Source organism: Fragaria vesca, linkage group LG4, assembly GCF_000184155.1.
Source record: "Fragaria vesca subsp. vesca linkage group LG4, FraVesHawaii_1.0, whole genome shotgun sequence".
NCBI classification, from domain to species: domain Eukaryota; kingdom Viridiplantae; phylum Streptophyta; class Magnoliopsida; order Rosales; family Rosaceae; genus Fragaria; species Fragaria vesca.
The window spans coordinates 174871-200997 of NC_020494.1; the positions used below are offsets into that span (position 1 = coordinate 174871).

General features: G+C 37.8%; 5 protein-coding genes across 5 annotated transcripts; 2 read left to right on the plus strand and 3 right to left on the minus strand.

Moving 5' to 3' along the window:
* The first annotated feature begins 3266 nt into the window (after window positions 1–3266).
* Window positions 3267–6933, plus strand: LOC101299463 (probable inorganic phosphate transporter 1-7-like). The gene is made up of 2 exons (XM_004296316.1): window positions 3267–3355; window positions 5040–6933. The coding sequence occupies exon 2, from the start codon at window positions 5105–5107 to the stop codon at window positions 6725–6727; it is 1623 nt and encodes a 540-aa protein (XP_004296364.1). The 5' UTR covers window positions 3267–3355; window positions 5040–5104; the 3' UTR covers window positions 6728–6933.
* A 1502-nt stretch (window positions 6934–8435) lies between these two features.
* LOC101292595 (probable inorganic phosphate transporter 1-7-like) lies at window positions 8436–9995 on the plus strand. Its single transcript, XM_004297772.1, has one exon. The coding sequence runs from the start codon at window positions 8436–8438 to the stop codon at window positions 9993–9995; it is 1560 nt and encodes a 519-aa protein (XP_004297820.1).
* A 1304-nt stretch (window positions 9996–11299) lies between these two features.
* LOC101292890 (phosphoenolpyruvate carboxylase kinase 1-like) lies at window positions 11300–12408 on the minus strand. Its single transcript, XM_004297773.1, has 2 exons — window positions 11634–12408; window positions 11300–11352 (listed from the first exon to the last, which is right to left on the minus strand). The coding sequence occupies exons 1-2, from the start codon at window positions 12406–12408 to the stop codon at window positions 11300–11302; spliced, it is 828 nt and encodes a 275-aa protein (XP_004297821.1).
* Window positions 12409–16090: 3682 nt separating this feature from the next.
* On the minus strand, window positions 16091–21386 carry LOC101299755 (cryptochrome-2-like). The gene is made up of 6 exons (XM_004296317.1): window positions 21353–21386; window positions 20481–20996; window positions 19722–19943; window positions 18924–19630; window positions 17474–18143; window positions 16091–16484 (listed from the first exon to the last, which is right to left on the minus strand). Exons 2-6 carry the CDS (start codon window positions 20791–20793, stop codon window positions 16459–16461), a joined length of 1938 nt encoding a protein of 645 aa, XP_004296365.1. The 5' UTR covers window positions 20794–20996; window positions 21353–21386; the 3' UTR covers window positions 16091–16458.
* Window positions 21387–22923: 1537 nt separating this feature from the next.
* Window positions 22924–25155, minus strand: LOC101300042 (actin-depolymerizing factor 2-like). The gene is made up of 3 exons (XM_004296318.1): window positions 25031–25155; window positions 24006–24271; window positions 22924–23320 (listed from the first exon to the last, which is right to left on the minus strand). Exons 1-3 carry the CDS (start codon window positions 25043–25045, stop codon window positions 23170–23172), a joined length of 432 nt encoding a protein of 143 aa, XP_004296366.1. The 5' UTR covers window positions 25046–25155; the 3' UTR covers window positions 22924–23169.
* Between the last annotated feature and the right edge of the window lie 972 nt (window positions 25156–26127).

Sequence of the window (26127 nt, forward strand, 5' to 3'; positions counted from 1 at the left end):
GAAGATGCTCAAGATAATCCGCATCAACTAGCTAGCTAAGCTAGGGCTTTGACTCAAACGCATTACGTACTAATTGATATCTGTTTACAGAAAGTCGGCGATTATGTGATATGATATATGAGCGATTGTCAACGTGTATAACCTATATATATACATATAGATGTATGTATTCTTTCGTTAATCATCACTAATAATTTAAAACCTTCTACGTACGTACAGGGAGCAAATTAAGTGTGTGTAAATGTAATTTTACCAGTGACAATTGGTATTGAATCCTAGACTTGGATTGAGTCACTTAGACCTATCGATCTTTGAAAAGATTCAAATGAAGTAACGGTACAAAAGAGAATAGATTGTTAGATACTGGCCTTGCTGCCTACAACGTAACAGTGGTATACAAATTAAGAAACCAGCAAGCTAATTAATCAACTACAAATAATTAAAACTCTAAATTTCTCATCTTCTTCCATAAAAATTAAGACCCTAAATTCATCCGGTCAGAATAGAAAACGCGCGGCAGCTACCAATAATTTGCATAACCGTGATGACCCATTTTTGAAGGAAGTTAGCCTCGCGGACAAAAAAATTAAAACTCGATGCAAAGAGGTTGTCATCTTGCAAACACAATGAACTTGATGTGCCAAGGAATAGCCACTTTACCGGTTATACGCTATCTAGAATACCGGCTGGAAGGTTAAACTGGCGTAATTATTCCAACTCCTTTTGTTTCCTAATCTGAAGAGACACAATTATGTAACAAGGGTCCCCATATATATATGACAATGACTGAATGACAATATATAAGTTCCCAATGCGAGTCTACGCTTGGTGACTTCTTACTAGCTTCCCGGAAGATTCTCCTTGCTAGAATCTGTATTCTGTTTACATCAACACCGGTACTTATACGTTTATATATCTTGATTCTTGAATGCATTAATACTTTCTTTTCATATGAATCTGAAAGGAGACAAGGATAGGTTGCATCGATCACTCATCTTTTGGAAAAGAGGTTGAAATTTCAGAATTTAGAATATCGTTTTCCATCAGCAAGTTAGGGATTGCCTTGAAATTGTGGCCAGATATCAGAAACTTCTCAGTGCCAAGCTGAGCAACACAAATATTAGTGAGTTGGATCTAGATATATATACTTTAGTCTAATAAATCTAAATATACATGCATAAGTAATTAGTGAGACATTATTTGTTTTCATCTTTTGTTTGGTTTCTATTGTTCTATCTCCATGTTTTCTTATATATGCATGTGTTATAAACATCCAAAGGAAAGATGAGTTAATTATCAGCTGGTTGAATTGGTATTTAAAATTCCTAGCTATAGTAACAAGAACATCAAATCCGACAAATGGAAGCGATCGAGCAATGCTTTCCCACAATTGCGCTTCAATTTCAAATTCTCTGTTACCATTTCCCTATCACTCTCCCTGTATCCCTATAAAATTATGCCATGTGGCAAATTTTGCTTACTAAGCTTAACAGCTTCTAACCCATTCTAACCTTGTAAACTCTAACCTAACTCTGATCCTAACCCAACTGTAACTCATCTTTATTTAATAATGATAAAATATATTTACAAAATCTGGTCCTCTTCTCATTCTTCGTTTCAAAGTCAGAAACCTTGTGATTTTCTCTGACTTCGTGGCTTTGTGCTCTTCAATCCCCACCGCAATTCCTCACAAATACTTCCTCACAAATATACATAGAAAATAAAGACCTCCCTCTACAAGTACCAAAGATGACGATTATAGCAATGCAATTTGGCCAGAAAATGACATAATATATACAGAGAGGTAGTTTTGGGTTTGCTACCGACAGTTCTGTAAACCCTGCAGGAATATGAACTTCGGTTTTTGACTCTAAAACAGGTATAATTGCATGGGTCCCATTGGTTTGATCACCAACTTCGATCTGCAGTGAATGTCACCGGCTTTGATTGAAGACTGTGCTGTAGATTCCAATATGCATGGTCCATTCACTCCATTGATATAGGCTTTAAGCTCATGATCCACTACCATCAGCGTTTGGTAAGATTTGGAAAGCTAGTAGTAAGACATGACAATTTTGGGAGTGACAGAGTTAATCCGGGAAAAAAAAATTGAGAGAGACAGACGAGTTATTCTTATATTCCAAGAGCATAAATTATAGCATACCAGTAATAATCTGGGTTTATGAAGATAAGAAATAGAGTGGAATGAAATAGGATCCATCGGAAAAACTATTGTCATTAATAGTTCATATATATGCAGTCAGACATGTAGGGAGTTCTGGGGTAAAGGATGGGAGCAAAGGAGGTACGCAGAGGAGTTTCATAGAAACAAGGTTTGCCCAGATTTTGTAAATAAATTTTATCATTATTAATTAGAGATGAGTTACAGTTGGGTTATGATCAGAGTTAGGTTAGAGGTTAACAAGGTTAGAGTGGGTTAGAAGCTGTTAAGCTTAGTAAGCAAAAATTGCCACATGGCATAATTTTATAGGGATACAGGGAGAGTAATAGAGAAATGGTAACAGAGGATTTGAAGCCCAATTTCTTATCCTATTGAAGTTAGGTTTTGGCGGATGGTTTCCCATTTTCTAGACACTTTTACAGTTAGAGATTTGTTTGCATTATTGCTCCATTAGTGGCAGGAGTAACCTATGCAAATTAACATGCATGATTGGATAAGAGCATGACTTCCCGATTGCTCTATAACCTGTTATTTTTTGGTCGAATTGTAATAACCAAGCCAGCTATAAGAAGATTAATTATTCCATTCCCATGCATGAAATTCGGCAATTTGAGAAGTAGAAGAGAACCAATTCAAATTATAAGATGATGATGGAATGAGTATTTAAGTAGTTTAGAATAAACAAATTCTCCACTCTTACTGTTCCCATTAATTATAACATATGCAAAATGGTAAGAGCAAGCAACCCAATTCAAGACATAATGGAATAGCACGAAACTAAAACGAGCTGCAGTTTTGCTATACAACCATGGATCGACGGTTTTTGCTCTTAATTAGTTTCGTCGTCTAGATCGAAAAACAACGTATTTTTACAAATCGTGCACCAAAACACGTACAAAAAACTAATGAATTGCCAAATTAATTAAGAAGAAACCGTGTAGTAAATTTGAAGAGAGATTATTCAATCATAGGAGATATTAATGAAAGGGAACAAATTAAAAGATTGTGATAGACTTTGTAGAAGCGTTGACCTGAGCTAGAGAGAAGAAGCATATGCCATTAGATGCTATGTAAGATTCTACTTGAACTCAAAGCTTTAAATAGACGACTCTAATGGCCTTGTTATCCACGCCATAACCCAATCTCCATCTCCTTCTTCAATGTGTTTTCAAGGTTAGTGATCACTCATATATACTTGTGTTTTCTTTCTCTATCAAAATGCATGCATATATAGATATAAGCAATTTTGATAATTAGTTCCTGCTTGTTCACTGGAACTGGTTTCCTTTGATTCCAGGACCACTAAAAAGTGAAGATCCCTAATATGATACATGGGATCGAAGCTTATGATTCTGGGTACTTTTAAGTTTTGCCTTTTCAAAACATATGGTAGTGCAGTCAGCCTTTTCTTTTTCATCATGGTAGGGCAGTCAGCCTTTTCTTTTTCTTTTTTCCCAGTATATATTGGAAAGTTGAAGCTAGGCTTCATCTGGCTCATCATACCCAGTTTTGTTTTTCTTACTTTTCTGTTTTCCTTTTTCCTAAATTTCCTTTCTGGGAAGAAACTAATTGATCGTCCACGCATATATACGTGCTCTTTCTTCATCGAGACTTCCCACTTCATAAATGCGCGCGTTTGCCTTGTGATTTACACAAACTCTCGGCAGCTTCTAAACTCTTTAATTTTCAACGTTCATCCATATATATATTCGAAATCCATTTTAAACAGCGAGGAGTCCACGCTAACTCGAGAATAATTAGTTAACTGTATATTCAACTCAAGCAATAATAATTGAGCTCTGAATAATAAGAAAATATATGGTCTCTGTCTTCTGCCTTGTTGGTTAGGAATCTTATCTTATGTAGCTTCAACTATATATGAGTACATTTCTAAGTATATAATTATAACACTGCAAATTTTTGTATCAAAATCAAATAATACTGCATATTTTACTTCTAATGAAGACACTATAAACAAAAATAATAGGAATCTGCTTCTGAATTCTGTATGTACGCGCGTATCTGTTTTTTCTTTTCTTTTCTTCTTCCCTCTTCAATAAGCAATTGATGGAGTAGTACTAGCTGCTTGCAATCTGGAAGTCAGCCCCATATGGCAGGCCCGTGATGTTCCCGTTCATTCATTCATCCTTATTATAAGCCAATTAAGCTTTTAATTCAATCACATATACAAGAAGTTCTTGGATTGTTTCTACTTTTTCTTAACTATTGTTTCACTTTGGAATATTATTGTCTCCATACACTGTGGTATATGTGATATTTTCACTACAATAATTCAGAAGTGATGAGAGAACATATTGATTGAGACCAGTGGTTACAAAAGAACAAAAAACTTACATTACATGCAGTCATGGTGTGACTTAGAATTCTAGATAGCTATTAACTAAGCTTTGTGTGGACTGTGGACTATTTAAATAGCTGCAAGCCAATAAGTAGTTGGTAGTCTATCAATTCCAACGTTGCAACTTATAGGCCAAAAAATACTTGTATTTTGTCTGAAAATTCAACTTCTATTTTCCTTTTTTTTATTTTGCCTGAAAATTCAACTTCTTCGTACCGTTTGTTATGAAACTTCCATTTCATTTTTCTAATTTGATTCCACAGAAAAAAAAAAAAAACTTAGATATCATGTCAAGTCTTTGTCTTTCATCAAATTGTCACATATAATATCATATAGCGAAATTACTTGGTCAAGTTTAATTTTAAGGTTACTAGCTAGGGACTCATCATGATTTGAATTATCTTTTAGATAACCGTTGTATATATGGAAATAACGTGTAAGAAGACTGATGTACGTATTCGATCTTGATTTTGAACGCGTTTGTTTTTGTTTTTGCAGGAATTAAAGCTTAAATTCAAGTAAACTTTTGGAGGAGGGACTAGTACGTGCTAGATAAGCTAACAATGGCTAAAGAGCAATTAGGAGTGCTCAATGCACTTGATGTGGCCAAGACTCAATGGTACCATTTCACAGCAATTGTGATTGCTGGAATGGGATTCTTCACCGATGCTTATGATCTTTTCTGCATTTCCTTGGTCTCCAAGTTACTCGGCCGCATATACTACACCGACATAACTCATCCGAAGCCGGGAACATTGCCACCAAATGTGGCTGCTGCCGTTAATGGTGTGGCCCTAGTTGGAACCCTAGCCGGCCAACTCTTCTTCGGGTGGCTCGGTGACAAAATGGGTCGCAAAAAGGTCTATGGGATGACCCTTGTCCTCATGGTCCTCGCCTCCATTGCATCTGGCCTCTCATTTTCTGATCACCCCACCAGCGTGATGACCACTCTTTGCTTCTTCCGCTTCTGGCTTGGGTTTGGCATTGGTGGCGATTACCCCCTTTCCGCCACAATCATGTCTGAATATGCCAACAAAAAAACCCGTGGGGCTTTCATAGCTGCTGTGTTTGCTATGCAAGGGTTTGGAATTTTGGCCGGAGGAATTGTGGCTTTGGTTGTCTCAACTGCTTTCGATAAAAGCTTCCCGGCTCCTACATACGGAGAGAATCGGATAGCTTCTCTACCCCCTCAAGCCGATTTTGTCTGGCGTATAATTCTCATGTTTGGGGCTATTCCTGCTGGTATGACTTACTACTGGCGTATGAAAATGCCTGAAACTGCTCGTTACACAGCTCTTGTTGCTAAAAATGCCAAGCTAGCTGCAGCAGACATGTCCAAGGTTCTCCAAGTTGAACTTGAAGCTGAAGAAGAAAAGGTACAAAAATATACTGACGAGAAATCTAATTCCTTTGGTTTGTTCACCAAGGAGTTTGCTAAAAGGCACGGTTGGCATTTACTTGGAACAACTTCAACTTGGTTCCTATTAGACATTGCCTTCTACAGCCAAAACCTTTTCCAAAAGGATATCTTCACCGCAATCGGGTGGATCCCTTCAGCCGAAAAAATGAATGCAATTCATGAGGTTTATAGAATTGCAAGAGCACAGACACTCATAGCAATGTGCAGCACTGTGCCTGGCTACTGGTTCACTGTGGCGCTCATTGATCATATGGGCCGGTTTGCAATCCAACTGATGGGCTTCTTCTTCATGACCGTCTTCATGTTTGCACTCGCAATTCCATACCATCACTGGACTTTGAAGCCCAACCGAATTGGGTTTGTTGTAATTTATTCACTAACCTTTTTCTTCGCCAATTTTGGGCCCAATGCCACCACATTCGTTGTTCCCGCCGAGATTTTCCCGGCCCGTCTAAGGTCGACGTGTCACGGAATTTCCGCGGCAGCTGGGAAGGCGGGTGCAATCGTGGGAGCTTTCGGATTCTTGTATGCGGCCCAAAATAAGGACCCGAAGAAGACCGACGCAGGGTACCCGGCAGGCATTGGTGTGAAAAATTCTCTTATTATGCTTGGTGTGATCAACTTTCTAGGGATGGTGTTTACTTTCTTGGTGCCAGAGTCTAAGGGAAAATCACTTGAAGAGTTGACAGGTGAGAATGAAGAAGGGGATGAGGCTACGGAGGAGCAGGCCGCTCCTACTAATAGAACTGTTCCGGTTGATGTCTGAATACGGTGTGATATATTTACTGTCAGGTTTACTTGTGTGCAATGCATTAATAATGTAGATATATATTTGCTTGTGGAAGCTTAATTGCAGAAGCAACTACTATAATGTCTTTTGAATTTATTTTTTCTGTGTAACTTATTTATATGAAATTTTGTTTCTGGCTTGATGTATTTACAATGTTTGTTTAATACCATTGTTTGAAATTCATTGCACTATGTTTCTTGTTCTTTATTTTTTTGAGTAAAAATGTAAGTCCGACAACAGATGTTCAATAATAAAATTAACCTCTTCTATGAGTGTTAAGGGTTGACCGGTTAAGACTTTTGAGATGAAAGATAGGATGACATATAAACACAAGGAAGCTAGGGTGAGAAATTGGGGAATATACATGGTAAAAAAATTAAGTAGATTTGTGTCATTGAAGAAGTTTAGAAGAGATTAGAGAGTCTATTGCATTTAAATAAGGAAATCAACCCCTCAATTCTCGAGTCATCTATACATCATCGTCCTCTCTTTCTCACCCTCTTCTCGCTCTCTCTCAATGCAAAGTTGAAAAAATAAAAATTAGGCCACTCGATCACTCACTCTTTGAATCGAAGAGCATCTCATGACTCTATCTACTGGCTTTAAAGTTTCTTTCAGTAACCTACATAGGCTCTTCTTTGTCTGTCATCATTTGCGATTCCATCGATCGTTCGTTTGTGTATAAGTTTTAAGGTTTGCCATTTTCTTCTTTTGCTTCATTTTCATTTTCACTCTCATGGGTTTTCTTTGTCTTGTCAATTGTAATTTGCTTCATTTCTGAAACATAATGGGATATGGGATCAGAACAAAAAACTTAAAAATCTTGTCCTTCTGTTTCTGGGTTTTATTTAATATATGAATGATGAATCAATGGCCGATTGATTGAAAGAATCAGAGGTAGGTGCATATATCATCTTTTGATTTTTAGTCACCTTTTTTCTATTTAAAAATCTAGAGCCCAGAAAAACAGCATTTGTAGTAGAAGGTCGACCCCAACTTCGGTTTAACCTAAGTTTTTCTTTTGAATACTGAACCAACAATAGCTACTATAATGACAATTATTTGTTTGAAAATCATCTGTATCTATCCGTCTGCAAATTCTGCTACATCATTCTCTTATATCTAACTGACTAACTTCATCTTGTGACAAACATGTACCAATTCAACTTATGACACAAGAGTTCCTGGGTTTTGGGTCATTCTCTCACGTTTCTTTCAGTTTTCATCATCAAGGGTTGTATTGACGTATCTTCCTGCTTAAAGTTCTACGTCTTCACGTAAATTTATTATCTGTTGAATCTGTCCAAATCAAACCCTTTTTGTTGTTGTTGTTGTTATAACTTTAAGATTTCATCACGGCTGAGCGACTCGTCTTAATCACATATTCGCAGTGCTTTGACATATTTGATTTGGTTGTCATATGAATTTTTACACCTAACTGATGTGATTGATTCATAAATGCCTAACTTGGTATCAAACTTCCAGTTCAGAAGGGGAGCCGGAATTTGCTGTTTACATATGTTCGGTGAATAACGATTAACTAGTTGGCTTATTCTTTGATCATTCAAGGCTTTGGAGTCGGGGGTTTTTTTTTTCTTTTTTCTTTTCTAATATGCTCATCACATATTGACTTTATATGCAATTTTGTTTTTCAGAAAAAGAAATTTGTTGAGGGCAATTAGTCATGGCTAAAGACCAATTGGAGGTGTTAAATGCACTTGATGTGGCCAAAACACAATGGTATCATTTCACAGCAATTGTGATTGCTGGCATGGGCTTCTTCACTGATGCATATGATCTGTTCTGCATATCTCTTGTCACTAAATTACTGGGTCGCATATACTACCAACAACATGGTTCTGCTAATCCTGGAAGTCTGCCTTCAAATGTCTCGGCTGCTGTTAATGGTGTGGCCTTCTGTGGCACACTTTCAGGCCAACTCTTCTTTGGTTGGCTCGGTGACAAATTAGGGCGAAAACGCGTCTATGGAATGGTCCTTATGGTCATGGTTTTATGCTCCATTGCCTCCGGCCTTTCATTTGGGAAACAACCTAAGGCTGTTATTTCGACATTGTGCTTCTTCAGGTTCTGGCTAGGCTTTGGCATCGGTGGTGACTACCCTCTTTCTGCTACTATCATGTCCGAGTATGCAAATAAAAAGACTCGTGGTGCCTTCATTGCTGCTGTGTTTGCAATGCAAGGTTTCGGGATCTTGGCTGGTGGAATGGTTGCGATAATTGTATCTGCAGTTTTCAAGGAGCTATATCCTGCTCCATCTTTTGCAGCTGATCCAGCTGCCTCTATTTTCCCACAAGCAGATTATGCATGGCGAATAATTCTGATGTTTGGTGCAATCCCAGCTTTGCTTACATACTACTGGCGAGCCAAAATGCCCGAAACTGCACGGTACACTGCCTTGGTTGCCAAGAATGCTAAGCAAGCGGCAGCTGACATGTCAAAAGTTTTGCAGGTTGACGTAGAAGCAGAACCAGTGAAAACGGAAGAACGCTCCCAACCTGGAAGAAATGATTTTGGTTTATTTTCAAAGGCTTTCCTTCGCCGTCATGGTCTTCACTTGCTTGGGACTACAAGCACATGGTTCTTGCTAGACATCGCCTTCTACAGTCAGAATCTGTTCCAAAAAGACATCTTCAGTGCCATTGGTTGGATCCCTAAGGCAAACACTATGAGTGCTATGGAAGAAGTCTTCAGAATTTCCAGAGCACAGACTCTTATTGCTCTCTGCAGCACAGTTCCAGGGTATTGGTTCACAGTGGCATTCATAGATAAGATTGGGAGGTTCACAATTCAATTGATGGGATTTTTCTTCATGACGGTTTTCATGTTTGCCTTAGCTATTCCTTATCATCACTGGACTCTGAAAGCTAACCGAATTGGTTTTGTTGTTATGTACTCATTGACCTTCTTTTTCGCCAATTTCGGACCAAATGCCACTACTTTTGTAGTGCCTGCAGAGATTTTCCCCGCGAGGCTAAGATCAACTTGCCATGGCATATCAGCTGCAGCGGGGAAGGCTGGGGCAATTGTTGGAGCATTTGGTTTCCAGTATGCAGAAAAGGTTATTGGGGTGAAGAACACCCTCATAATTTTGGGTGTGGTCAACTTTTTGGGGTTGTTGTTTACTTTCTTGGTGCCGGAGTCAAAGGGAAAATCATTGGAAGAAATGTCCGGGGAAGGAGAAGAAGAAAATGGAACTGAAACACAATCTAGTCAGCAGGCCTGAAAGCTTGTTTTGAGTTGATTTTAATTAGTAGGATCTTTGTTATCAATTCTTGTAGCATTATTAGGTATTGTGTATGTCAAAGTGGCAAGGACATGTATTGGTCTTATTACTTTTATATATCCTCATGCTGCATGTGAAACTTCTTAGTGTACGTTATTTCATAGGCTATGAGAAGAATTATTTTATCTTCGCAATCAAAAGTACGTAGAAAAGAAAATATTATAGCTAAATGCTCTTTATATATGTGTACTTTATTTTGATTAAAAAAGCTAATACATCCAAACATATCGTGTATTCCAAGACTAGCGTATTACGTATCTATACCACGTATCCATACCGCAGCATTCGCGTTTCCAGTAACACTGCGGAGGCTTAAGAGCCCCAGAAACAACGGAGGCTCGGCGCACACAAGAGACTCTACGACTATATGGCAGCAGCAATTGGGGTTGCATTATTGCTTTGTCCCTTTGCTTTTGCGATTCCATGGTTGAGAAATCCCTCGTGCATTAACTAATTTTGTCAAAATTTAAGGATTAGGAATGGAGTAAATTAACAAAACTGAAAGAGGGTTCTATATAGAATCTTATGACAAAAATAACCCAAGTCTTGCTGTACTTTCGAAGACAGTTGCTTTCAACGACACTCCATATCACTACCTATTATAAGTCGGATAGTTGCAGAAGCAACTCTGCCACCACAAAGAGGCAACCATGCCACCACAAAGGTAAGTGGTGAATGATGAGCAACCATGTCTTGTACGCAGCAACCAAATTTGGAAACTTGAAGAAACAATACCATAAATCTTAGGTCATTATCGTGTCACAAATATTTATTGGTACCTACCTACCATGGCCATTACCATATTGTCACTTCAATATCCTACTTGTAATAAGTTGTCATCACCCATATAAATTGGGCATGGACCCTCCTACTTTTAAAGAGACCAAGCTGGGATTTACATGTACAAGTAATAACGTCGACCTCATGAGTCATCTACATGAAATGAATAGATAGGCCACCCTCCTAATTTTCACTTTCAGTATGATTGTGCTATCTCATTATCCAAATTAAGATTCAACAGTTAAACAATAACTCCAAACCATATATGAAACTCCGACGCTTTCATTACACATCTCCGGCATCCGGCCGGCCACCAATACAATCCAAGCGTAGATTATAAAAACTCGCTTTCTTTTCTTCCCTCAGTACCATTACATAATTACATCAGGGTTATACATAATATCCTATATAAGTAAGATAATTAGGCTTAAGTAATTAGAAACTAAGTATAAGATGCTTCAGGCTTAATGATCAGTCACAGCTGTGGCCCCTCCTCCACTTGTAATCCATGGGTGTCCTGTATGCCCAAACAAACAATCCTACATTAGCTAGGTTTGGTATCCTTCCATTTTCAGATGCAAATTAAACCTATGATTAATTATTTTGTAATTAAGCTTCCTAATTAAACTATAATAGCTTTGTTTGTCAGTTTCCAACTATCGATTATATTAGGGTTCCATTATAATCCTCCTATACCTATCACCATGTTCTTCCTCAGCAACTCTCTCATGAAAGACCGGAATATCCAAAGAATCAAAAACAGATTCACCTAGAAAACGGAAATGATGAACCACTTACTGAGAACTTGCTCAGCCGAGAATCTTCTAGAAACATCTTTACAGAGCATCCTCCTCAGCAACTCCTTCACCGACGGCGAGACGGAGTGAAAAACCCTAGCCGGAAACCTCAAATTGGCCCTCTGCACTGCCCCAAAGATCTCAGCCGAAGACTCGCCGTAAAAAGGAGGGAAACCAGCAAGCATTATGTACAAAACAACCCCGGCGCTCCAGACGTCCACCTTCTCCCCATACTCCCTCCCGGCAAGAACCTCCGGCGCCACATAGTACGGTGTCCCAACGACTCCGCTCATCAGCTCCCCCTCGCCAAACGTCTCCGCCGATCCGAAGTCAGCGAGACGGAGCCGGTCCCAGCCGTCGAACAGGATGTTGTCCGGCTTAATATCTCGGTGAGCCACGCCGAGCTGGTGACAGTGCGCAACGGCCTGCATGAGCTGCGACATGACCGAGGCAGCCTCCGGCTCGGCGAAAATCCTAAGTGTGACGCGTCGGAATAGATCTGGTGCGTCACACATGTCGAGGACCATATGGAGATGGTCCTCATCCTCATAAAGCCCGTGAAGGCCAATAACGTTGGGGTGGGGAGAAACAAGCCGGAGGATCTTCGGCTCCGTTAGAAGACACCGCGCGTCGAGCGAGTCGCCGGAGGCCAGGCGCTTCTCGACCGACTTGACGGCAAAGACGTCGCCGTTCTTGAAGGCCTTGGAAACGACGCCGAATCGTCCCCGGCCGATCTCGTCGCAGATTTGATAGTCTTGTTTCAGTTGCTTACTCATTAGTTTGGAATCAAAACTAATTTCTTCTGTTGTGTGGAGTCAAAGGGTTTGGTTGGTCCGGTGGGAGTATTTAAGAGAGCCAAAAATCTAGGGGGAATTATAAGGGAATATCCGGGTGTCAAACAGTATCGTCCAGTCTGTGAGCGTCACGTGTCAATTTTCGAATCTAACGGCTGTAGATACGGAGGGAGGTACTAGGGCTGTTTTTATATACCGGTATTACCCTTGTTGATGGTGGGAAAGTAGACCGTGATTTCCGTACTAATATTGTCCTCGCTACTAAGTTGACAGAAGTTCTAGGTCGGCGGGTCGTAACTGGTCTATAATAATTTTCATCGTCACCGATTTACATAATCATGAGCAAAATAAACGGTATCTCACTATAATGCATGAGTGCATAATACACTTAACGAATTTTGTTTACAATGTACGTGATAGCTTGAGAATACTATATATATGCTTATCAATATTTAGTTGAGTTAAATTTCATGTGGATAATTTCATGTTCGAAACAAGACAACAATGGTACTATACAATGTTGGTTCATTTTCATCTTCCAACCAAGTAATGTAACATAGTTGATAATAATACGATTGGCTCAAGAAGATGTGCTTAATTGGTTATCTAGAAGCGGAGCATGTCGAGTCTCTACTCTCTAGTAGTGCTCAAAATGATCTGAAAACCGTTGATGTTCATTGTGGTATAGGTTTGGTGTACCCCCTAGTTGACTCTTCATGCATCTAAACTTAATTGATTCGGTTCCAATCGATCATATCTTTTTTTTTTCTTTACAAGGAAAAAGAAGTTCGAGGCTAGTATTAACTTGCATGGTATGGAATTATTGATAAGTCGAGATATGGGACAAAAGAGGATGATGGACACTAACGAAAATCAATATGTTAGGGCGGGACAAACCGTACGAATGTGAGGATGAGAAATCAAGTGTCCTTTGGAGAAAGCAAAAGGTACAATGAAATCATGTCGTGATATTCATGTTATAGAGTTGGACAATTTGTAAGATAGATAGAGTAGTATATGCAGGAGGATGATTTTTTCGAAAAAGTTGTGGGACGCTAATATAAATTTGTGGCTAGTTTACAAGGAATTTGCTTGCTATATATATGTGATCGATTCAGAGAGATTTTGAGGTGAAAATCATCACCTCAAGAGTCAAGACCGCATGATGTAATGGTGGAGCAGCTAATTAGAGGTTTCGTTTCAGAAATAATCTTGGGAGACCTCTTGTTGATGGTGCTTCAAATGCAGGGTTTACCACTATTTCGGTTGAAGAGAAGCCCTTGCTTTATATGTGATAGTTTGGTGTGTACAAGGAGCAAAAGGCCGGTTTCGAGAGAATTGAAGTGTAAGGAGATCCTATGAAAATGTGCAAGTCGCCCTGAGATTGCTCACGATCATAGATGACATGCATTAGAGCTCTTGATCCTTGCGTTGAGTTTGTTTCCTTAATTTAAGCACAACTTTTGATGGAACGATTGAATCAATGTTTTGAATTTTAGTTGATTCATATTATAACTTGCAACTTGCATGTAATTTGATTCAACTGTTCATTCAAAGATATATATGTATTTATTTAATCTTTATTATAAGGTCTTCATTAGAAACTCTTCTGTAAATTCGATTCCAATAAATTAAACTCAAAAGTTATGAATAAAATTGTCTACTCTAATGCCATATTAAACAGTGTCATGTGTGGACCACAAGGACCTGCTGCTAATTATAATCAACACAACACATATACTTAGTAATTTTTTATTTCATTACTTATTTACGGATTAGTAATATGATCCAAATCAGTAATTAGGACGGATTTTGACATACCTATTAGATTGAATATTTTGTCACAGTTTTGCTTCGTTTATTGCTTCATAGGTATTAAACAACAATAGTGTCAATAACCAACAATGTCATTCTTCGATCGATCAGATAGAATAACAGATCGACCAAACAAAAATTATCAACTAATTAAAGAAGAAAGAAACAGTGTGCATGAAATTGGTTTGATTATTTGTTTGTTCTTAATCGGGCGGCTTTTTGTGTCTTATAGGAAAACAAGGGTTTAAGGAGGCTAGGATCCTCCCCTCGTCTATGGTTTTGTTGGTTTCGAGTCATAGTGTTTTACGTACCATCTAATCTATACATATCCATTGTTTTAGAGATAGATTAATCACAAAGCTTTTGTAATCTAGCACAAGTCACCTCTAATTTTCTTTTCGAACATTGACACCATGTACGTGTTAGTGGTTGAGGTAAACCTGGAATACAATATTACAACAATAAGTGTTTGCTTGGACCCAAATGATCTGCCCTATAACCAACAACTATTTGATATATATATTACATCGCCCAGATGATATACGTCTTATTCAATCAAACATATTCTTATATATAATGTTTGTTTTACTCTAAATTTCTATTTCATTTCCAGTCCTCCTGTCTGCCTGTCTGAACATGTTATAGTTTTTTAGTGCATACTTAAAGCCACTAGAAAGGAATAACACTGACACCGATACCGTCACATACAAATGTATATGTCAATATATGCAATAAAAAAAAAAATCAAAATGCTGGAGGAGTTTGTACGCAAAAGTATGTAATTATCAACTTATAAGATTAATTAGTAAGTTGTAATTGTTTCTAAAGCACAAAGATGTGACATATCGTAGATAAATTCTCAGTTCTGCCACATATGGGGAAGATTTTGTGGGCATCCTTGCTCGTTGCATGATAAAATAAATCTTCTCGTTGGTATATCCTTCTACAATTCTTTGGCAGAAAGACTATATATGAAAGAAGAAAAACATATTACTGGTTAATTGGCGTTGCTAATTTTGTTTGGCTCGCCAAAGAGATAATTAGTTTGATCAACAATGGCGGAATCCATGCGGCTTACTTATAAGACTAGAGATATTCTTGGTTGCAGCGAGTTTGAGACCAAGAAATAGAGAGACCCCTAAAGCTCCGCATCTAGCACTCTTGTCCTAATTAAATTGGTAGCCAATCACCTCGGTATTCCTTAATCTAACCTTCAGAGTCGATCGATCCGCCATGTAGGTGGCACGGCCTGTGAATATAATCAATATATATAATTAACATGATCAGTACAGGGGACTAGGACTTTTAGCAACAGAATACTAGCTCGTTATATGATGCTTTTCAGCTTTTGCCGGCGATGACAGTTTGTGGGCGCAATGACTTTCTCCGACGAGTTTCGTGGCATTCCTTTCCGGTACTAACACCATTAACGGTGAACAATCTGCGCAAAATAGTATGGTAGCAGAATAGCATACTGTTCCCTCCTTGAAGCAGACGAAACATTCATCGGCAAAGGTTTCGGTAACCAATCTCATCCAAAATCATGAGTCTGATATATTCCACATGAAAGAAAAAGAATCCAACAAAAATTGATATTTTCCTAATTCACGAGTCTTATTCCAAAGGTGATCTGAACCTGAACAGTTCCCCATCAGTAAGTGTTTTCCAATGATACTTTCACTACAATGAATTTAATTGATGACTTCTGTAAATTTGTTCTTTACTTTCTTTAAAAAAAAAAATGTTCTTTAAATGATCACGAGGCTGCAGTTATATTATGATGTGAAAAGACAAAAAATCATGGTTCTATTTAGGCATGCAAACAGAAGTGAAGCAATGGACACATGGTACATGCCACTAAATTGTCAGATTTGAGAAGCAATTAGCTAGTCTGAAAGTTGAGGATTTTTTTTTCTTTCTAAAGTACCCACAATTTATTCAAATCTCTCTACAAAACTATTTTATGGGTGAGGGAAGCTCTCTGAACACATACATAAACATGCATCTACGTAGCGGGCAAATTATTTTTTCCAAGCATGTTCTGTATCTATTGTTATCAAGGAAAGATGGACATCTGATCAGCCAAGTGATCCCACATCACTATCGACTACACTTACATAGAGTCATACAAGGATAGCTGTACAATTCTCGATACTGTATAACTCAGTGGCAGAACCATCCTCTTACACGATGAAGGAGACGCCATTGAATTCCAAACTAGAGGCATTCATCTTCCAAAGCTCCTAAAAATCACCAAAAGTTTCAAATAATGGAAATAAACTGGTTACCAATAATGAAATTAAAGAAATGCTAACAGAACCTACTTTTTAACAATCCCCACCCAGCTTTTGAGATTACAAAATGATGCTAAACAAGTCTGCATCCCTCATTTTACTGGGGTGACCATAATATGTCAACACCACAACCGTAGTTATCCCAATCCAACATAAAAGCATTTCCAATACTACTGGTGTATCACATACAATAACAGCTTTAGTTTCCTTGTAAGAAAATGTAATATTGTTGTTTATATCCAAATTCACAAGATCAAACACTTCCAGAGAACCAAAATAAAAATTTGTTGAAGAAATATTTGTTCTTTATTGCCCTGCATGGCCAAGAAGAAATGAGGAGACCAATGGAGAGAAGAAAGTATGTCTGCATCAATTTTCAAGCCATCTGCAGAGCTGAAGACACTCATTGAAAAAATGTGCTCCAACTCTTTCTGACTTCTGAGAATGATTTCACAAGAGACTGCTCCAATGAGTTTTAAGAATATATAAAATAAATACAGATGGTGTTTTGTATAAACTAGCATGGACCAATCAGCATTACCATCCAGCAAGATGGTGTTTTGTATAAACCACGCAACTCCAGAACGCAAGGCATTTTGAACCAACTCACAACTTGACATTACCACTCAAAGCGCCATTAATGGAAACCAGATAGTTATGAAGCACCCTTTTGTGTTCTCATATACTAGAATATGAGCCCCTAACTTTCATATATACTGAACCAGATGAGTAATGCCCTATTGTTCTCAAATGTATTACTGACAGTCAAGAAAATTCATGCAAAATTTTCGTAATAGCCAAACCAAGAATCAAACTCTAAAGGTTCTTTCAATTATTAAAATTAGGCAGAAAACCACATGCAAGTATGCAACAGCTGATTGTGGCTTTCAGTTAACAGATAGATCATAAATCATATTTAAAGAGTATTAATTACTCACCATCTTTACTTGAATGCTGTTCCATGTCAATCCGTTCTTGCCATGACTGCTTCATTTCACAAGATTCAGACTCCATAAAAGGATTATCTTTTGATGAGGAACATGACTGTGGAACAGAAAATGAAGTTGTGCTGGTCGTCTGCTTCTTAGACATTGAAGATTCAGCTGTAGAGCTCCTGTCTTCAATTGTTCTTGAGGTCGCTTCATTAGGATTAGTATTATGCCCATTATCTGGTAGTGGCCGTTCTTGTGTACATCTGGATCTCTTCAATTGATTTCCCTCAGAATTGTGACATGAAGGTACTTTCTGATCATTAGATGAATAAGTAGCACAAGGAGTATTGTTCCTTAAGATCACCTTTGGGATCGGAAAGTTTTCAATCCCATCAGAGTTATCAACAACAACTTCATTTGTACCATTCAGATTTGCAGCCTTTGCAGCTGCTTCGATTTCCCACATCTTGAATATGGCTTCAGTCAAACGTTCTCTAGCCAAATCTATCTCGATGATAGGTCTTGGGTAGTTGACTCCTAGCTCTACTCCAGAAACTTTAAGCACATTATCGGGTGTGTCCCAAGGATGATGGATCCACTCAGTTGGCAAACGTGCTAACTCGGGCAGCCAATGCCTTACATATTCACCATCTGGATCAAATTTTGAACCTTGGACCTGAATTTATTAAAATATGTGTCATTAGTGAACCCTATGAAAAATATTCATGATCCCATGTCCATTTTAGTGGGATGAAGAATGTTGTCATTCTCACTAACCCAGCAACACAAGTATCCAAAAGCAAACTCGTCGTAAAGTATTGTTTCGACATTTATAACTCAGCCAACTCAAAGCAATAAGAAACAAACGATATTAAACATGAGCCTGTATGAAAAACCATACTAAATCCTAGTCTGTATTGCACTTGCAAGTTATATGCTTCTTGTCAATGGCTGTGGTATGCATGGTTCTAAGTTCTAACTAGAATAACTGAGATGATGTATGTATAAGAAAAATTATTCACTGAAATTAGGGCCTGTCCGGTAACGTTTTTGAAAACGATTTTCAAAAATGATTTTAAAAAATAAAAATGAGAAAATGAGATTGTATTTTCTACTTTGGAAATGTATTCAGTAATTTATTGTGAAAAGTATTTTTCATATTTTCTAAACTAAGAAAATGAAAAAGTGAAAACGTCAAATTGATGTTTTCAGTTTTTCTTTGTAAAAATTGAAAATATTTTCATTTCTCATTTTCAACATTTTAAGAAATGTCTCACCGAACACATTTTCATCTCATTTTCATTTTCAAAAATGAAAATACAAGCATGAAAACGTTACCAAACGCCACCTAAGACTTTTTTTTAACAAATCCTAATTCTTTCACTATGTTTCAGGTATTCATGTAGCTCAACTTTAGATTTTGCTACTTTCAGAAATTAATGAATCAAGTAGTTACCTCTGGACTATCCAAACGCTCAAGCTCATGGCCATCTGGTAAGCTCCCTGAGATATACTGCCAACCAAGGATATCACTTTCCAAGTCTGCATCCATAAGCGTGTCCCAGAAATACTTCATTCCCCATTTCCAAGGAAGAAGCAAAACCTTCACAGCAAAACTTGAAACAATCACTCTTATTCTGTTGTGTATCCACCCAGTTGCCCAAAGCTCTCTCATTCCTGCATCAACTAAAGGGTAGCCGGTCCGACCTTGTCTCCAAGCCTTAAAACGTCCCTGGTCGGCTTTCCATGGAAAGAATCTCAAGTTGCTCAGCAGTAATTTCTCATGAGTGAATGGAAAGTTAAAACAAATATAACGTGAGAATTCTCTAAGCCCAATGGCCCGGAGAAAAAGAGTCACACTCTCTTCACCAAGAGAGTTCCCTTCTTTTGCAAACAGTATCTGTTTCATTCGAGCTAACTGGAAAACTTTCCTCACACTCACTTCTCCAAAGTGAAGATATGGGGACAATAGCGATGTTGAGTTTCCCCCAAGTTTTGTCCTGTTCTTTGCATAGTCTAGCAGGTGAACGTCAAAGAATTCAGTTAAAGCTTTATCAGCTTGGCTCCAGCCTGGAGTCCATGCTCTTCCTAAGAGTGCATTGCTAGATTTTTCAGTTTCATTTTCGAGACCCAATTCTTCGAGTGAATATTTTGCCACCATTCCTGGAAATAACAGCCAAAAATGAAAGAAATTCCTGTTTGCCTCCAAACAAAGATACGTCTTATAGAAAGGACTTGGGAACTAGAAGTGTACCTGTTGCCTGCAATAATTTCCACGGAGGAAGAAATGTCACAAGTTCCCTCTCCATGTTTAAGCACTTGTCCCAGTATTCCTTAAATGTTGTAAATGTTTGCCCTTTTGCATCATATACTTCCCATGGCTCGTGCAACAAATCTGCATTATAGCTTTGCACAGAAATTCCTAGCTCTACCAGCTTTCCTTTGATGTTGTGATCACGCACGAGTGAAACAGGATCTGAGATAAAAGAGTAAAAGTTAATATATACAATTCAAAACATGTAACTATGCAAGAACCATCAACAATACCATTCCAACAAATTACACTACAGGCTTAGAGCTGATCCCCACTAAATGAAATGGTTTTTTGATTTGCTTACCAACATGAGCCTTTATATTATGCCCCCTTTCTTTGACTTACATTTGTGAACCATTCTACAGACTAAAAGAGAGATCTTCATTATTCAGAGAATAGAGAAACATAGGCTGAGAAAAATTAGTGGTAGTCACAACTCTGGAGGGGAGATACATATCTAAGATTACTATATCTTCCACTAGCAAAAAAAAAAATTGTAACTATAGACATAAAAGAGAAATTGAAATTCCTGGAAAGGGCAAAATTAACGCGATACAGATAGATATACAGAGAGAATCACCAAATAATTATCAAAGAGAATGAAATGGACTGTTTTCCTTACAGTGGATCAAAGTTATATCAGTTTACTCACTTTACTGAAACAGTGAAACCAAGGAGAGGAGAGGCTTCAGAACATACCATATAGATGGTTGAACACTACTTTTGTGGCTCCAATAGCTTGAATGCAGTCCAAGAGAGCAGAAACAGTACTGTCGGTTTTGATCAGTGCAAGTTGAGCCCCGAGAGACTTCAATGACTGATCCAAGTGAGCAAGAGACTGCTTCAGCCACCACCTCGAAACTCGACCTGGGTAAAAGTGTCCTTCGTCCTTCGGGCACCATATGTATACAGGAAAGACAGCACCATCCCTAGCAGCAGCAGCTAAGGCTGGATTGTCCTCAATCCTCAGATCCCTTCTAAACCAAACTATGGTCTTATTGCTGCTACCCATACTAAAATTCACTATCTTCAGGATCAAATATCAGCATCAAGAACACACCGAAATCAGATTCATGGTGCTAAATATAAGAAACCCAGAAGGAAAATCATAATCATTGGCAACTGAACTGCAACTTCTCTTCTAAAATGAGAAGTGAAGACTATCTCAAAGATACTTGATAGCTCCAAACTACTTCTACACCGATTGAGCGTTACCTACATATTTCCCAAAACTGAAAAAAGTTAAAAACCACCATAAGCCCTTTAATCAAATGCTTGGACTGCACAATATATACTCAACAACACACTCTAGACTCTTTTCAATGACTTTTACAAAGGAGGCAACCCAAAATAGCAAACACATGACAAGATTCAAAGAACAGTTCATCAATACGTGGTCCTTAATTACATAATTCAATCATAACAACACAAGATCAGATTTCATGTGACTAAAAACACTATAAATCTGAATCTGACCCCTATTACGTAATAATACACAATAAACAATGATATCCATAAACCAACTAATATCTTAGCGAAGACAATACTTGAAAGAGAAGAATCAACCATACTTGAGAAGTTAGAAGCATAAACTATTCCCAACTCGGTTTTCAGAAGAATATGCAGAAAGATCTTATATACCCCAAGACGATGCTTTTACCAAATCTCAAATAAGGAATATCTATTCTAGGATTTTACAGTGAGGTCATATATGTTAAACACAGTGAATGTAAATCAGACAAATGACTTTCTGCGAGTGATGGATCATACCAAGTAAACATCACGTGGAGGGAGATGGTGATAGTGATGGTGGTGGTGGCCATTTTCCTTTGTCTTCTTCACTTTGTGAACCCCACTGTTAAAAGAGATAAGTCCTCCGTTTAAAGCTTTTAACATCCACCTTCAAATCCAAAAAGCGCCCTTCAAATCCAAAAAGGGAGACTCACACAGTGTTTACCTTATTCTTCCAGGATTTTAAGCAACCTAATAATTAGGCCTCCATTTTGATCGACTGTGTTTCCATATTAGACAGCCTCTAGCTTTTGTTCCAGATTTGCCATGTCTTAGATGATTTTGTTTCTAAATTCAGAAAGGCTGTAGCTTTAGGCTTAGTTCCAGCTTCTTCAAATTTGGTTTTGTGGAGTGTCAGCCTCACAAGTCTTATCAGGCGGTGAGGGGAAGAAGAGCATAAGCTGTCCATCAAGTTTGGTTATGTTTTGTCCCATGTGAACCAAGATAAGTACTGAATTGTAGAAACCTTACCGACTTAGATAAAGAAATGCTGGTGAACCAAATTAGTAAGTCCTGGACGTAATCATGTACTAGAATATGGCCTTGTTGACCCTGAGATTGTGATTCGGAATGACCAACCCTTACATATGATCATCATTTGAGAGACCATTTTTACAATTTGATGTAACATAAGAGTCTTGTGTGTTGGTATCCGTTTACTAGTACTATAATTTGGGGAGTGAAGATCAATCACCCCCCATGAGGACTCAGCTGCCTTTCGTTGCAAGGATTCTGGCGGCAGCCCTTGCCTTCCAGAGTGCCGAAATAGGTAAAACTATGAGCATCGACCCTTCTCAACGGTTTCCTCAGAAAACCTTGCAACACTAATAATTCCCCCATCTGCTCAACAATCCAGATACAACCAAAAATACCTGAAACTTAAGGAGGTCAAATGGAATAAACTAAAACCTGTGTCATTGCACCTGACCATTGTTTGGCAGATAATTTCCAGAAAAGTTAAAATCACCAAAATGCTTAGGTTAAAGACAAATCTGCATACCATGGGTTATCAAACATATTATAATTTCCTTCACCTAAGCAAACTCATGGTGTGTGACTCGGACGCTTGAGCATGATGTCAGGAGGATCAGAGAAAAGGGCAAAAAAGAAAACAATCTGATCCACTCCTGTAACACGCTATTGAAAAGACCAAATGCTTTATTATTATTATTATTATTTTTTATTTTTTGGATTAATAACCATAAGGTATTATCACACTCTTTCTACTATCACAGACAAAAACAGAACTTAAGCCAACAGTTCACAGTGAAAATGCATAACAGATCGATCCAGCTTTTTTTCAGAAATCTCAAACCAAAATGTGATGAAAGGAGAGATCATTCATAGAACATGATAGGAATCAAATTAGCATTAACCATAACCATATCCAATTTCACCTGAGAAGCATCATGGTAATAAGGAAGCACGAATTCCTGTGCATAAGAAATCTTAGCCAGGACCCCCTAATCAGCCTTCCCGGGTGCTGATTATTAAATATATTAAACTACACCTATTTTTCTTTTCAGGCAAATATAATGCACATATTCTGAAAGAAACCTCCGTACTTCTTTTGAAATGCCAAACCCATTTTACGTGCTCAGTGCGCACGCTCCTGAAGGACTTCAAGCTCCATCTCAGTGGAGTCAGTTGCCTGGATCTCATAATGGATACCATCCAGCTCCCTCCTGAACCTGTCCTTTGAAGTCGCATAGAGCATCTTAGCACGGATCCGTGACACAGAAGGTGACCTGACAAAGAGGCATTCTTATCACATTGATAGTAAAAATGGCAATAGCAAATCAAATGATAGAGAAAAGGCAATTTTTCACAGAAAATAAGAGAGATATGTATACAATCATAACCTCAAACCTTTGAAAATATGATATGTTTAACAGAAAACATATGTCCATATATTTTTCACAGACATCACATAGTGACTCAAAATGAACAGAAAGGTCCATATATTTTATCCAACGTTTAAGTGGGAAATGAAGAGCAGAAGGAGGTATCAATCTTCAAACACACCAAATAATTAAACTGAACACAACTTGAAACAGTTATTATCAATCCGAGGACTAGGCTGCATAATCCCCTTAGCCAGTTTAAAAATCAAAGCTATACAAATCCTCCAATACACCAACAGAAAATGACGTCCTCAAATGGTTAAGCAGCAAAGCAAGTGGAAATCGGAACTCATTTGTTATGCCTCCATTTGCCTTTGAAGAGCACCCCATAGCAAAAGTGAGGGACAGAAGAACAAATAACCAATCATACATAGCATGCACCTAACTATGCTGCAAAGTTCACGCAGAACATATTCTGATTATAAAAGGTCAAAGCATGCCATCATATTCAATCAAAAGATAGAACACAGTGATTATAAGACGTCAAAGCACACCACACTTCAGTCAAACATAACCAAAAGAAACGAACCATGCAATAAAAAAGATCTTGCTCTTCTGGCAATTCTCTGAAGTGACAAAATCAAAGTCGTAGATTGCATATCGGCAATCATTTTCAGGCAACGAAGCAGTGAAATCATCATAACTTTCAGCCGGGCTTCCTGTCTTCTCTACCACAACCTCTTTCTTCTTCTCATCAATTTTAAAAACCACATAGCGGAAGGCCTTCTTTCTCTGCAGTTCCAAGAATGTGCTCCGGCAGTCCTCAGCAACACCCATGCCAGAGGAAGCATTCCCCTGAATAACAAAAAACCCACAGTCAAATACTCCAACCCAACATTAACTACCAGTCATCAATTTCCCACATTATAAGATAATCAATGTTCAGCTCAAACAATCATAACCTTCCAGCAAAACAAGAACCATACCACCAAATAACATCGAGTTCAAAAAACTCATAATGCTTAACTTTTCCAACCTCAAAGATTTCTTTTTCTCCTTAGACGGGTAAAGTGATTATGCTATGTGCCCAAACTTGAAACTTGAGAGTGTCTTTGGGTAAATATCCAAACTTGAAATAAACCAGTTGGAATTACAGAAGCCTTAATTGCAACTAACAACAGAAAGTCAAAAGCTCAAACGATAAACTAATTCAAGACCCCATAACATGCAATGTAAAAAATCCCAGATTCCCAGTCCCCAGATATACAGAGTTCAACACTAAGCAAAATATTTACCAAAGATTACAGAAATTACTACCACCAGTACATATACACATCATTTAACAGTAATTCCAATACAGAAAATTAGGGTCTCCTTCCAACCTTCTTTTTACTTCAGAAACATAGAATAGAATGCAATGAAGAATCAAATTCTCTACTTGATTAACTAAAGGTTTAAACTTTGGATAAAAAACGCACAAAAAGAACAGAACCCACATGTTAATTTTACTCGCAAACAAAACCCAACCCAGTAATCAGCCCTGGAGTATCAGTAAGAGTGAACAGAGCTACACATTCAAAACAGAAATCGGAAAAGGGTACCAGGAAAACTCACTCCTCTGAAAGCCATAGCGTTCGTGGGTTCGCAGATAGAAAGAAGAGGAGGAATGTATGGAGAAGGAAGGAGGAGAAGAGGCAGCCACTGAAGAACAAAAGAGAAAAGATTCGCGTTTTTGAGCCGCGTTTGGAGTATACGAGTATCTCAGTCTATTTGTATAGACTTGTAAAATACTTCTGGTATTTATTTTAATCTGAATTGTTTTATTTTTCATTCAAATGATCATTCAGTCAATTTTTTTTGTTATAGTACTAACGTGGCCGTTAAAGACATTATAATTTTTAACAGTCATGTCAGCTATTTAACTGAGAAAATTAACGAAATTACCATTTAGATGAAAAATCGTGACTTTAAAGACCATTCAGATTAAAATAAAACTACAACGACTAAACAGATGTCAACTTCAAACCACAAAAACTATACAGTATTTTACCCTATTAGTTTCCAGACAAGTGACAACGAAACCCCAAATTGTCATATACGAAATTTATTTGTTTATCTGTAGAATTTATAAGGGGTATAGGTAGGGGTGGGTTCGATGATCGAAAAAATAAATAAATAAAAGGTATAGGCATTGATGTACTTCTCTGCATTGATTAATCCATAAACATTATAATCATATTGATCGCTTCTTCTTATGATTTGATTGAGGTACTAATGTGTTTTGTGCCTAAACTGATATACTTAAAACTAAAGCAATAACTAATGGGTATTTTGATCATCAGTCACAACTCTAGTCCTCTTCTCATATAAATATATATATATACACACATGGCTCTTCTAATGAGGGATCTCTTTTTTTGTTCATTTCTAAGGATAGCAACTCATCATTAGATCTGTTTTTTAATGATCTTGGATGAATAAGATTAAATAATAAATTCAACACTTTCTGACAAACCTAAACTATTCAACTTTACCAAAGTTTTGGATGACTTAACAATCACCAAATCTTCTGAAAACTTGTGGAAATGATCTACTCATATAGTCTTACAAATTGAATGGTAGATATGTGATTTTGTGATCGGAAAGTTCGTCAAATACCTTATCCCTAGAAATAAACAAAAAAATGGATCCCTCATTGGAAGGGCCCTGTA

Excerpts from the sequence above, each read along its gene's own strand:
- LOC101292595 (XM_004297772.1), top strand. The coding sequence starts at position 8,436 with ATGGCTAAAGACCAATTGGAGGTGTTAAATGCACTTGATGTGGCCAAA.
- LOC101299755 (XM_004296317.1), bottom strand. The coding sequence starts at position 20,793 with ATGGGTAGCAGCAATAAGACCATAGTTTGGTTTAGAAGGGATCTGAGG. Across the intron at positions 19,631-19,721 it reads GAAATTATTGCAGGCAACAG|GAATGGTGGCAAAATATTCA; the intron begins GTACACTTCTAG and ends TGTTATTTCCAG. Across the intron at positions 18,144-18,923 it reads AGCGTTTGGATAGTCCAGAG|GTCCAAGGTTCAAAATTTGA; the intron begins GTAACTACTTGA and ends TAATAAATTCAG.
- LOC101292890 (XM_004297773.1), bottom strand. The coding sequence starts at position 12,408 with ATGAGTAAGCAACTGAAACAAGACTATCAAATCTGCGACGAGATCGGC. Across the intron at positions 11,353-11,633 it reads CTCGGCTGAGCAAGTTCTCA|GACACCCATGGATTACAAGT; the intron begins GTAAGTGGTTCA and ends TTGGGCATACAG.
- LOC101300042 (XM_004296318.1), bottom strand. Across the intron at positions 23,321-24,005 it reads AAGATCTTTTTTATTGCATG|GTCACCTTCTGTGTCACGGA; the intron begins GTTCGTTTCTTT and ends CCTCTTTGTCAG.
- LOC101299463 (XM_004296316.1), top strand. The coding sequence starts at position 5,105 with ATGGCTAAAGAGCAATTAGGAGTGCTCAATGCACTTGATGTGGCCAAG.